The sequence below is a fragment of the Heterodontus francisci genome, chromosome 5, assembly GCF_036365525.1.
Source record: "Heterodontus francisci isolate sHetFra1 chromosome 5, sHetFra1.hap1, whole genome shotgun sequence".
In the NCBI taxonomy this organism is placed as follows: domain Eukaryota; kingdom Metazoa; phylum Chordata; class Chondrichthyes; order Heterodontiformes; family Heterodontidae; genus Heterodontus; species Heterodontus francisci.
This window is the reverse complement of record NC_090375.1, coordinates 64,346,678-64,360,322: the sequence shown is the minus strand read 5'-3', so window position 1 is coordinate 64,360,322 and position 13,645 is coordinate 64,346,678. Positions and strand designations below refer to the sequence as shown.

Sequence of the window (13,645 nt, the reverse complement as noted above, 5' to 3'; positions counted from 1 at the left end):
CACAGGAGGACAGAAGAAGCGCTTCACGGATGTGCTGAAAGCCAACATGAAGAAATGCAACATTGACATCGACTCCTGGGAGACCATCGCCCTGGACCAAACCTGATGGAGGCAGAGTCTGTGGGCAGGATCCCAGCATTTTGAGACCCAACAACGACAAAATGAAGAGGGAAAGCGAGAGCAGCGAAAAGAACAAGCCATGACCCGAACTAATAATACACGACCAGACATCCCACATGACGACAAATGCCCTACGTTCCATAGAGTCTATAGATCCCGAATTGGTCTCATCAGCCATCTTCAGACTCACTGACTGCGAGGGATAGCCAATAATAATAGGTTTTAACATTTCCAGCTATTGATATCAATTGGCCTATAATTGCCTGATTTCTCTCTCCTTTCTTGAAAAGCAGGGTTGCATTTGCTACTTCCAATCTGTGGGGACTGTTCTAGCATCTAGGGAATTCTGGAAGATCAAAATCAATACATCCAATATCTGCATAGTTACCTCTTTTAAGACCCTATGATGCAGGCCATTGGATCCAGGAATTATTAATTTCTCCTGTATTATTAACTAGTACTAATTTCTTTTAAGTTCCTCATTCTCATTAGAACCTGGGTTCCCCAATATTTCCAGTGATTTTTGTGTCTTCTACTGTGAAGACAGACACAAAGTTTTTTGTTTAAAGTCTCTGCCAGTTACTTATTCCCCATTATAAGTTTCCCTGTCAAAATGCAGTAAGAGAAATGCCGAGGCTGTAGAGATTTGGTTAAAATTAAGCATAGTGTGTCAGAAGTAACAAAAGTAACAGGGCATTAGTGACTAAGGTGACATCAGCGAAAAGTAGAAAAGAGTTAAAGGTACGATATCTGAATTTGTGAACCATTCACAACAAGAGAGATAAATTAATAGCACAGATAGAAATTGGTGGGCTTGATCGAATAAACATTAGAGAGACATGGACAGGATTTTAACTCCCTGAAAACCCATTCACATACAGAATTAAAATTAGGCCCATGGTTGCAGAGTGATTAAGGTTGGGAACTAAATATTCCAGGATACTTGACTTTTAGAAGACATTGGCAAAATGGAAAAAGGAGGGAGGGGTGTGGTAGCCTTGATAATAAAGGATGGAATAAAGACAGGAGAGGGAAATAATCTTAGCTCTGAAAATAAAATGTGGCTGGAGCTAGGAAACAACAAGGGGCAGAAAACATTGATGGGAGTTGTTTGTAGGCCCCCTTAACAGTAGTTGTAGTATCAGAGAGAGTATAAATCAGGAAATTAGAGGCACATGCATGAGATCATAGAATGTATATGGAATAATTTTCTTGATCAGTATGCTGAGGAACGAGGTAGGGAACAGGCTATTTTAGATCTAGAGAAAGGGTTAATTGATAACCGTCAGGTAAAGGGGCCTCTTGGAAAGAGTGATCCTAACATGATAGAATTTGATTTTGAGTTTGAAAGTTATTTAGTAAAGCCAGAAACTAGGATCTTAAATCTCAGCAAAGCAAATGTGAGAGACCAGCTGCCTAAGGTAATAGGGAAACTACATTAAAAAATGATGGCAGATAAGTCATGGTTAACATTTAAAGAAATTTTAAATTTGCAACAAATATACATTCCTTTAGTGAATAAAAACCCCACGGGAGAAGTGGTCCAGTCCTGACTTTGGGAAGTGAAAGGTACTATTAAAGGAAGAGGCTCATAATGTCGTCAAGAAGAATAGTAAGCTTGAGGCTTGAGAGGATTTAGAACTCAGCAAAAAATGACCAAGAAATTAAAAAAGAAACAGAAAAGAGAATATGAGAGTAAACTAGCTAGAGACATAAAAACAAATTGTAAAAGTTTCTCTAAGGGCTGGATTTTGTTCTTAGCCCGACGTCGGGTTTTGTGGTTGGGGGTGCCGGAGAATAAGAGTGGCAGCGGCCACCACGGATAGCGATACCGGGATGCTGAGCCTAATCTTCCCGGCAGTGGGGAAGCTCCGTAACAGCCCCTTGCCTCTCTGCGACAGGTCCCTGGTTTAAATACTTAAAATACCTATCTGCATACGTTACCATATCCGCTGTGACCTTGCCATCCGTTCCCGATCTTCAGCGTGGCGTGCGGCACTCTCCCGCCTTCGCTTTCCTGTCCAGGAAAAGCTGGCGCCTCCGAGGAGGGTAAGGGTCTCCACTGCATTCTGAGAGTAGATGGGGTGGAGGAGGGGTCAACTCTGCATTCTGAGTATAGATGGGGTGGAGGAGGGGTCAACTCTGCATTCTGAGTATAGATTGGGGGGGGGGGCAAGGGGTCAACTCTGCATTGTGTATAAGGATAAGGGGGGTGACAGAGTCAACTCTGCATTATTTTGAACTGCTTGTCGGCAGCCTTTTAAAAATGATACCTGCACCTGCTCTGGCATCAGGTGACGCAGGGAAGGTGTCATCAATGCCGCCCCTGCCATGTAATTGGGGGAGTGGCCGCCGTCAGTATGTTAAGTGGCTGCCCTCAACATAATGGTGGCAGCACGGCTGCCATTTTCTGCACCAGCTGCCCCTCCTGGTGGCGTGACAACAAAATCCAGCCCTAAGTGTGTAAAAAGGAAGAGATTAGCAAAAGTAAACGTGGGCTGATTTGTCCTGGATGGTATCAAACATCTTGTGTTGTTGGAACTGCAATCACCCAGGCAAGTGGTGAGTATTCGATCACACTCTTGACTTGTGCCTTGTAAATGGTGGATAGGCATTGGCTGGCAGGAGCTGAGTTACTCAATGCAGAATGCTCAGCCACTGGCCTGTTCTTGTAGCCACAGTATTTATGTAACAGTTAAATTTCTGGTCAGTTGTGACCCCCAGGGTGTTGATGGTGGGTGATTCAATAGTGGTAATCCAAAAAATAGAGACATAGTGCTCAAGCTTTTTGTCTTGCTCTCATCAGGACAATCTGCAAGAATAACCAATGTAAGGGAAAACAACAACTTATACTGTATGAGTAGAGAGTGCTGATTGGTTGGCACGTGAACTCTGATTGGTAGAGGCATTGCCATGGAGAATGCACCAGGTTACGGTTACTGACAATTAACTGCCTCTGATCCATCAATAAACAAGGGTTTCCAACCTCAGTTGACCACACCATCCTCTTTCAACCCTTTCCTCTGTTGTCCAGCTTGGTGCAACTGCCCTCACTTTTTTATTCATTCATGGGATGTGAGCATTGGTGTCAAGACCACCATTTATTGCCCATCCCTAATTGCCCTTGAGAAGGTGGTGGCGAGCTGCCACCTTGAACCGCTGCAGTCCATGCGAGGTTGGTACACCTAAAGTGCTGTTAGGAAGGGAGATCCAGGATTTTGACCCAGTGACAATGAAGGAATGGCGATATAATTCCAAGTCAGGATGGTGTGTGGTTTGGAGGGGAACTTGCAGGCGGTGGTGTTCCCATGCATCTGCTGCCCTTGTGCTCTAGGTGGTAGAGGTCACAGGTTTAGAAGGTGCTGTCGAAGGAGCCTTGGTGAGTTGCTGCAGTGCATCTTGTAGATGGTACACACTGCTGCCACTGTGCGTCGGTGGTGGAGAGTGAATGTTGAAAGTGGTAGATGGGGTGCCAATCAAGTGGGCTGCTTTATCCTGGATGGTGTCGAGGGTACATGGGATGCAGAGTGAATGTTGAGGATTCCCAGAACCATACCTCCTGACTATATATATATATATATCTGTGCTGCCACCTTTGATGGATCTGTCCTACTACTGGGACAGGTGACACCCAGGAATGGTGGTGGAGGAGTCGGGGACGTTGGCAAATTTATATGCAGAGTATTTTGGATATGTGATATGTAGCATGAGGCATCGTGTTTTTAAAAAGGTGTATTTCATTCAAGGTTTACTGTCTTTGCATTTGGTGTGATTCACTGAAAAGAGTCATGTGACCTTCTGGATAACCGATAAGATAATTATCCTTGTTTTATGAAAAACTTTGTTAAAATTTGTTGAGAACGCACATCAAAATGTTTCATGATATAAATGCTGTACCTTTGCTGCGGGTCTCTAGGTCTTGCTTATTTTAGATCATGTTAGACCTATGCTTGTGCTACTGGGTTACCCAAGCTCAGAGCCTGTGCCGCTGGTTGAAAGTCAAACATAAAACAATTTGGACTAGTTAAGACCAAATTGGCATTGCAACTGTCTGAGCAAGGCTCATTCTTTGGGATCCTGGTGACACTCACACAATATAAGGACTACTTCTGTCAGCTTTGATGAAAAGACTATTTCGCTAAGCAGCTTGTGCATTTCACATAGATCTCTGCTCTTGAAGGATACTCGTTTAAGTGCTTATTTGATACTAAAAGTGGTATTAGAAAACTGAATGATTTGCGTATCAGCAAATCCCAAATGTATTTTGTTTAATTCTAAGAATCTCTCTCTCTCGCTATCTGATGAAATACACCTTTTTAAAAACACGATGTCTAACTCTGACACTTTGTGTTGCACGCATGTGAATATTACCACGTCTATTGTAATATTAGTCTAATTCTTAGGCTTCATTGTACTTTACAGTAAACAAATTAAGTCCAAAAGCTTTGGTCTGTGTGTTGATATTCTGTTTACTGAGGAGACTAAGATATGCTGGTGGGGCCTAGGTCTCATCTCGGTCTCTTTCCCCTCCTGTTCTGGCATATTTTCCTCATTTGAACATCTCACCCTCTTGCAGAGCTCCCCTCAGCTATTCTTTTAAAGTCGTCCCCAAGCAGAGAGCTCACTTTTTTTTTTAAGAGATACAGCACTGAAACAGGCCCTTCGGCCCACCAAGTCTGTGCCGACCATCAACCACCCATTTATACTAATCCTACACTAATTCCATATTCCTACCACATCCCCACCTGTCCCTATATTTCCCTACCACCTACCTATACTAGGGGCAATTTATAATGGCCAATTTACCTATCAACCTGCAAGTCTTTGGCATGTGGGAGGAAACCGGAGCACCCAGAGGAAACCCACGCAGACACAAGGAGAACTTGCAAACTCCACACAGGCAGTACCCAGAATTGAACCCGGGTCGCTGGAGCTGTGAGGCTGCGGTGCTAACCACTGTGCCACTGTGCCGCCCCTTGGCTTTTGCATCAAATAGCTTCTCGTCCTCAATGACTTTGACTATTGCTGTAACTTCCTTTACCTCGCCCTCTCCTCTGACCTCTGTGCCTCTTGTCTTCACTGGACCTCATGCTATAAATAAACTCTCCCAACACCTTCTTGACTATGGCATCATGTTAGGTCTCCCCATCGGTGAGGTTTTGATTATCAGCCACACTTCCTTTTTCTTGCAACATCTGAACTGTCCTCAACCTCTGTCTTCTGTGGGGCGAAAACTTACCCCACCCCTGCTCACAGCTTCCTTACTAAAAGACTCTGGCTCTCCATCCATCAAGATGTTGCAGTCTCTGTTGAATTATTCACCAGCTTCATTTGTGACCCTTATCCCTCCACTGAACAAACACTCAGTTCCCAGCTCTATACCCTGGTCTATATCTGGTGTGGTTATTCATCTCCAGATCCAGCATGAATATTGTGAGCAATATGATGTCTGCTACTCCAGGGTCATCGTGGAAGGCCAAGAACCAGCGAAGGCTCCTCTTCTCAATAACCAACCATCTCTTCCTATTCCCTCCATTTTCACCTCCAGAATAAATTGTGAAGAGCTTATGGATTTCTTCATCTTAAAAATTGAGGCTATCCACATGGCTTCCTCAGCTATTGCCTCCTCCTACTCTTCCCCTTTCCCTCACCCTAATCCTGACTGCATATCAGTTTGCAATTTCTCTCTCTTTCCCCCACCCCCCAACAACGCATGCAGTCTCTCACTAACTCACTTCATGCCCCTCGATCCCTCTGCAACCAGCAAACTCAAGACCATTCAACTGCCTTGCTTCAATGCTTATTAATAAGCTACCTTTTCAGAAGCACTAACTTCAAAATTCTTTTACTCACTCCTCTTAATAAGTACACGCTTAACTTCTCCACCAATATATAATTTCCCTTTCATCAGTGAGGTGTCATGATAAGCTTCATGATAGCTTCTCCCAAATTCCCCAGTTCAGTAGTCCTGCTCCCAACACCTCATTAAAGTCACCAGTGACATCCTTTACTGGTGCCCTCCCCCAATTTCCCCACTTACCTGTACCATCCTCTAATTCCCACATTTTAGCCCTCCTTTAAACACCGTATTCGACATGGTCAACCATTACATTCCTGTACACTGTACCTCCTCAGCACTGTCCTTGCTTGGTTCCACGACTGCCTAACCCAGTCTAGCCAGCGCAACTTCAGCATTGGCTTTTCTTCCCCTCCACTGTTGCCTCAATCACTTTGGGTTCCTCTAGGTTCCAGTCTTGGGTCCTTTTTTTTATTTAAGCAGTACTGATTAGTGACATTTTCCAAGGCATAGAATCAGTTTCCAGATGTTGTCGATGACACCAGCTCTACCTATCTGCTACCGCCCTTGACTCTGCTGTCCTTCATGCTGTTGTATTGCTTTTCTGGCAGCCAGTTATAGATAAACTGGAACTTTGCCCAACTGAACATTGGTTGCCATTTCCATCCCTATTCCCAGTTGCTCTCTGAACCACAAGATAACCTGTTTAACCCAGAGCTGAGCTCCAAACCATTCGATTCATCAGCAAAGTTACAAGGACGTTATTTTCGGTTTAGTGTTTGACTGAATATTCTGGCTATGAGCAGCTGTTGAACAGAACCCACTCCTTGATGGTCATGAACTGTTTGGTGAAGTCACTCATTATAAAAGGTGCTGCTGAATGGCAAGTTACTGAATGTAGAATGCAATGTATTGGTAACTTAGAAAAATGAATGTGACTTGCACTTTGGATTTTGTAACACTCTTATGTATAAAATACTTGTTCAATGTTTTGTTTACAGGCAGTATTATGCTTATCTCACTGATACTCAGTGCAAAAGAGTAGGGACCCAGTGCTGGGTATTTGGGTGAGTGTGCATTTTTTCTATAACTTTTTCCTCAACTATGTTAACCTCATGTTATTTTACACTTCAATTTATATGTTCCCTGTCAATAATTGGCTAAAAGTAAAACCAAGTGTTACTCCTAATCAGCTGCATAGCCTTTACCTTGAATTTCTAGTTCAGTCCAATTCAGCTAGCCCCCAAAAAGGGGCAGGTGTTATTTCTGCTCTTGCTCAGAAGTCTATTACTTATCTGTCATGTTATTTGAGAGATTAAGAACAGGTGTGGACCTGATGTAAACCAAAACTATAGAAGTGCAGAGATTGAGAATCAAAGATTAACCCATCTAATAGGGTTTGAGTGCCCTCTGGTGGTTGGTTGCATTTGTTATGTTGAACATATGACTTGATTTTTTTCTAAGACATGCATGGCCTTGAGTGGGAGAAAAATCATGTTGTAAGTAGTAATGTAGTGCAACTGCACAGTAGCTCTTAGTTTAATTGTTTATATATTTTATTTAAAAGTTAAAAACATGTTGGAATAATTAACTTGTGAAATGAGTACAGTTATTACTACTGACAAGTATATTGTGAAATGCAACTAACTTCAACTTCATAGAACTGAAATATAAGGGATATATGAAAAGGTATAGTTAATGTAAATTAAATTAAAGCAAACATATCTAAGTTTTCTTTTTTTACTGAAGCAGGGTAATGTAGGCAAAATCTTAAAGTTGTTCAAAATACAGTTGAAGCTGTGATGGGAATTTAGAGTATTAAGGAGACTGGGATTTTCTTCACAATTTTCTTGTATTCTAAGAAGATCAGGTTTACAACATTGATATCAACATCTAGACAGTTGAGCTGAAGTTCTTTTGGCTCTTCTACCCTCTTCTTCCCCATCACCTCCCACAAATAAAAGTGTCAAGCACAGTTTTATGAGGACAGTGCTCCTTCAAATTACAACATGAAGTCAAAAGCCAAAGCAATTTCTCTATCTACCACAAATGCTCCTGATGATCCCAGTCTGTTCATGAATTTCCAAAACAGTTTTGTGACCAGGATGTTAGCAAAGCCTGTTTTTTGCATGTTGTTCACCTGAAGGTGAAAAACATTCAGTAGTACAATTAGAACATTAGTTTGGTGCTTCCATTGTGTTGTATAATGTGTTTGAGTAATGTAACATAAAGTAATGTATTACTGGTTATAGATTTGTGACTTTGATGTGTCAGCAATGGCTCAGTGGTCGTGCTCTCACTTCCTGAGTCACAAAACTGTGGGTCTGAGCCCTACAACATTGAGCACAAGTTCTAGACTGACCCTCCAGTTAAGTAATGAGGGAGTGCTGCACTGCCTCAAAGTGTTGTCTTTCAGATGAGACGTTTAACTGCAGGTGAGTTCTCGCTGATGCCATGGCCAGTATTTATTCCTCGTCCAACATAACTAAAACAGATTTAACCGGTTAGACTCCGGTCTGAGAGCATCTTTGAGGAGAGAAACAGAGTTGATATTTCAGGTCAATGATCTTTTATCAGACTGGGAATGCTTAGAGAAAAAACCAGATTTTAAGCAAGGGAGGAAAGAAAGAGTTTCCTTAATCAGCATTAACCTCTGTCCCTTTTTTTTTATGGCAGCTGTTAGTGATGATTCTGCTTTTTCCCATTTACACCTCCTCTAGATACATATTTTGATTCTTTACTTGTCCCATTACTATCTCTTTTTGCTTTTCACTATCATCCCTTTTGTCATTTAATCTCCCCTGCCTTCCATGCTATCACAATCCGTCCTGTTTGCTATTTCCTTCCTTCCCCCTTTCCCTGCCTTGCTTAAAAGCTGTTATATCTCTGAGCCCTCCCAGTTTTGATGAAAGGTCATTGACCTGAAATGCCAACTCTTTCTCTCTCCACAGAGACTGTCTGACCTGCTGAGTATTTCCTGCATATTCTGTTTTTACCTCCTGCTTGCTTCCAGTTCTATTGTCATGAATGGTATAAACACAGTTGGTTGGACACCAGGACTTGTGTATATAAATGTAAGCAAATAAAGACTTGCAAGAATGAGACATATTAATTTTGTCATGAACATTGATTTTAAACTGTTACTGGATTGAAGAAGACTTGTTAAACAGATCAGCCGTGGCTAGAAAAGACATTTGCATATTAACAGGTGGTGTTTGGAAGGACAAAGCAGCCATTCCAAATACATTCAACCCTCAATAGACTTTTGATCACCAGATGTTGAAGGTGGGAGAGCTCGCATTCCAGGTTGACTGCTAAGAAGGCCGAATACACAAACAGACATGGTCAAACAAGCTAGTCACATGACTAACCTGCTGGGCAACCTGAGTTTTTTGAATTTGTACAAACCGTTTGGGCAGAAAGCTGTTTGCCCCCGGACTGAGAAGATCTCTCTCCTGTCTGCTCCCATCTTTTTCTCACAAGCCTCTGAATCCACATGAACCCCGAGAGAGAAAAGTCTCCTACAGCGAACAAGGTTTAAGAAGAATACTGGGACCCAACGAAAAGCAATATCTACCAATAATCAAGGACTCTACAGTGAGCTCGAAGAATCGTAACAACAACTCTCCAGATATTGGCTTAAACTTTTCCACCTCATTTTTCTTCTCTTTTCTGTCTCTATTTGCATGTGTGTATCGCGTATGCACGCTAGTGTGGGTGCCTCGATGGCGTTGACTGAATTAGAGTTTAAGTTTAATAAATTTCAACCTTTCTTCTTTGAATCTGAGAGAGCCTGTTTTTGCAGGTTTCTTTGCCTTATAATTGGAAAGCAGTGAACAAGGATTTGCTAAGGGGGAGCTAAAAGAAAGCGTTTAAAAATTAAACCTTGTTACAGTTAGACCAGGTGAAGGCTGAAAGGGGCCCCTAGACACCTTTCTCACCTGGTCGTGTTATATAGCGCATTTCACGGCAACAGTGCTTTACAGCCAATGAAGTCTCTTACCTTCCGGGAACGGAGCGGAGCTCTTCCAACGCGCTGGAGTTTTGAAAAAAAAGGCAAACAGTGATGTCGGAGGAGAGCTGCAAGGTGATTGGTTGGTGAGTAGCAGCTGTTAGAACATCTTAAAAAAAAAAAAAGGGGAAAGTTTTTTTGTTGGGGAAAAAAATCTCTGGTGATAAGGTAAGTACTACTAAAGTGTTTTTTTTTTTAAGGACTTTAGATTGAAGTGGGTAGAACAAGGCCCCTCGGATAATTAGTATTTTTTAATTAAGGGAGTAACTAATTAACCTAAGGTTAAGTCGTGGCAGGAGAGCTGAGCCCCGTGATATGCTCCTCCTGCGTTGTGTGGGAAATCAGGGACGCTTCCAGTGTCTCTGGTGACCATGTGTGCAGGAAGTGTATCCATCTGCAGCTACTGACTACCCACATTACGGAGCTGGAGCTGCGGGTGGATTCACTGTGGAGCATCCGCGATGCTGAGGATGTCGTGAATAGCACGTTTAGTGAGGTGGTCGCAGCGCACGTAATGGCTGCCCAGGCAGAAAAGAGATGGGTGACCACCAGACAGAGTAGTAGGCGCAGGCAGGTAGTGCAGGAGTCCCCTGTGGCCATCCCCCTCTCAAACAGATATACCGCTTTGGATACTGTTGGGGGGGGATGACCTCCCAGGAGAAAGCAGCAACAATCAAGTTCGTGGCACCGCGGAGGGCTGTGCTGCACAGCAGGGGAGGAAAAGGGTTGGAAGAGCAAAAAATGATAGGGGATTCTATCGTAAGGGGTGCAGATAGGTGTTTCTGTGGCCGCAAACGAGACTCCAGGATGTTATGTTACCTCCCTGGTGCTAGGGCCAAGGATGTCTCAGAGCGGCTGCAGGACATTCTGAAAGGGGAAGGTGAGCAGCCAGAGGTCGTGGTCCATATTGGTACTAACGACATAGGCAGGAAGAGAGATGAGGTCCTGCAAAGTGAATATAGGGAGTTAGGCAGAAGGTTATAAAGCAGGACCTCTAGGGTTGTAATCTCAGGATTACTCCCAGTGCCACGTGCTAGTGAGGGTAGGAATAGGAGGATTAGGCAAATGAATGCGTGGCTGAAGAGCTGGTGTCGGCGGGAGGGCTTCAGATACTTGGATCATTGGGATCTTTTCTGGTGTAGAGGTGACCTGTACAAGAAGGATGGGTTGCATCTAAACTGGAGGGGAACCAATATCCTTGCGGGGAGGTTTGCTAGCACTACTCGGGAGGGTTTAAACTAGTCTTGCAGGGGGGTGGGACCCAAAGTGGTAGTCTCTCAGATGAGATATTTGAGGCAAATGTAGAGGTTAAAGCAAGCAAGTCCAGTAGGCAGGCCGGGCAGGACAGTGAGCGTGGAAGGTCTGATAGGCTAAACTGCATTTACTTTAATGCAAGAAGCCTTTCAGGTAAGGCAGATGAACTCAGAGCATGGATCGGTACTTGGGATTGTGATATTATAGCTATTATGGAAACGTGGTTGAGGGATGGACAGAACTGGCAGCTCAATGTTCCTGGGTACCAATCCTTCCGGCGTGACGGAGGTGGAGGTAAGAGAGGAGGGGGAGTTGCACTATTGATTAGGGAGGACATCACAGCAGTACTTAGAGAGGATATCCTGGGGTGCGGGGGGAAAAGGTCCAGTGAGGCCATTTGGGTAGAACTTAGAAATAAGAAAGGGGTGATCACTTTGATGGGATTATACTATAGGCCCCCCAATAGTCAGAGGGAAGTGGTGGAGCATGTATGTAGGGAAATCACAGATAGGTGTAGGAATTATAGGGTTGTAATAGTAGGTGATTTTAACTCCCCTAATATTGACTGGGACTGCCTGAGTGCTAAGGGATCAGATGGGAAAGAATTTGTTAAGTGTGTCCAGGATAGTTTTCTGAAGCAGTATGTGAATGGCCCTACTAGAGAAGGGGCTACATTCGACCTCCTCTTAGGAAATGAGAATGGGCAGGTGGTTGATGTGTCAGTGGGGGAGCACTTTGGGACCAGTGACGATAACTCTATTAGCTTCGAGATAGTTATGGAAAAGGATAGGACTGGTCAAGTTGAAGTCCTAAATTGGGGGAAGGTTAATTTCGATGGCATCAGACAAGAACTCTCAAAAGTTGAATGAGAGAGGCTGTTTATAGGTAAAGGGGCGTCTGACAAGTGGGAGGCTTTTAAGAGTGAGATAGGAAGAGTTCAGGGCCAGCATGTTCCTGTTAGACGGAAGGGCAAGGCTGGTAAGTTTAGGGAACCTTGGTTGACGAGGGATATTGAGGGTCTGGTCAGGACAAAGAAGGAGGCATATGTCAGGTATAAGCAGCTGGGATCGAGCGAGTCCCTCGAGGAGTATAGGGGATGTAGGAGTACACTTAAGAAGGAAATTAGGAGGGCGAAAAGGGGCCATGAGATTTCCTTGGCAGATAAGATAAAGGAGAATCCTAAAAGATTCTATAAGTATATTAAGAGTAAAAAGGTAGCTAGGAAGAGAGTAGGTCCCCTTAAGGATCAGTGTGGCAATCTATGTGTGGAGCCACGGGAAATGGGCAAAGTCTTAAATGAATATTTCTGGTCCGTACTTACCGTGGAGAAGGTCATGGAAGCTAGTGAGTTCAAGGGAGGGAACACCGATATCCTGGAGCATATCAACATTACAAAGGAGCATTAAGGTGGATAAATCCCCAGGGCCTGACCAGGTGTATCCTAGGATGCTATGGGAAGCAAGAGAGGAGATTGCTGGGGCCCTGGCAGAGATTTTTGATTCATGGTTAGCCACCGGAAGACTGGAGGATAGCTAATGTGCCTTTATTTAAGAAGGGCAGCAGGGATAAGCCAGGGAACTACAGGCCAGTGAGCCTTGCATCAGTGGTGGGAAAGTTATTGGAAGGGATTCTGAGAGACAGGATTTATATGCATCTGGAAAGGCATGGTCTGATTAGGGATAGTCAGCATGGCTTTGTGCGTGGGTAATCATTTCTCTCGAATTTGATTGAGTTTTTCGAGGAGGTGACCAAGAGGATTGACGAGGGCAGGGCGATGGACGTTGTCTACATGGACTTTAGCAAGGCCTTTGACAAGGTCCTGCATGGTAGACTGGTCCAGGAGGTTCGAACACATGGGATCCAGAGTGAGCTAGTAAATTGGATGCAAAATTGGCTTGGTGATCGGAGGCAGAGGGTGGTAGTGGAGGGTTGTTTTTCAGATTGGAGGCCGGTGACCAGTGGTGTGCCGCAGGGATCGGTACTGGGCCCTCTGTTGTTTGTCATACATATTAATGACTTGGATGTGAATGTAAGGGGCATGATTAGTAAGTTTACAGATGACACCAAAATTGGTGGTATAGTGGACAGTGAAGAAGGTTGTCTAAGGTTACAACAGGATATAAATCAACTGGGAAAATGGGCAAGGGAGTGGCAAATGGAATTTAACGCAGACAATGTGAAGTGATGCATTTTGGGAAGTTAAACCAGGGCAGGACATATACAGTGAATGGCAGGGCCCTGGGGAGTGTTCTTGAGCAGAGAGACCTTGGGTGCAAGTACATAGTTCCCTGAAAGTGGCAACAGAGGTAGACAGGGTGGTGAAGAACGCGTATGGCATGCTTGCCTTCATCGGCCAAGGCATTAAGTACAAGAGTTGGGACGTCATGTTACAGTTGTACATAACGTTGGTTAGGCCACATTTGGAGTACTGTGTGCAGTTCTGGTCGCCACACTACGGGAAA

At 43.9% G+C, this 13,645-nt stretch overlaps 1 protein-coding gene across 1 annotated transcript in view; it reads left to right on the top strand.

The window, feature by feature from the left end:
- LOC137369882 (phosphatidylserine synthase 1-like) overlaps nucleotides 1–13,645 on the top strand; it is a 64,709-nt gene that overhangs the window by 28,706 nt on the left and 22,358 nt on the right. Inside the window, exon 9 of the mRNA XM_068031550.1 lies at nucleotides 6,919–6,984. Within this exon, the coding sequence (XP_067887651.1) occupies nucleotides 6,919–6,984 (66 nt within the window). The remainder of the gene's footprint in view (nucleotides 1–6,918; nucleotides 6,985–13,645) is intronic.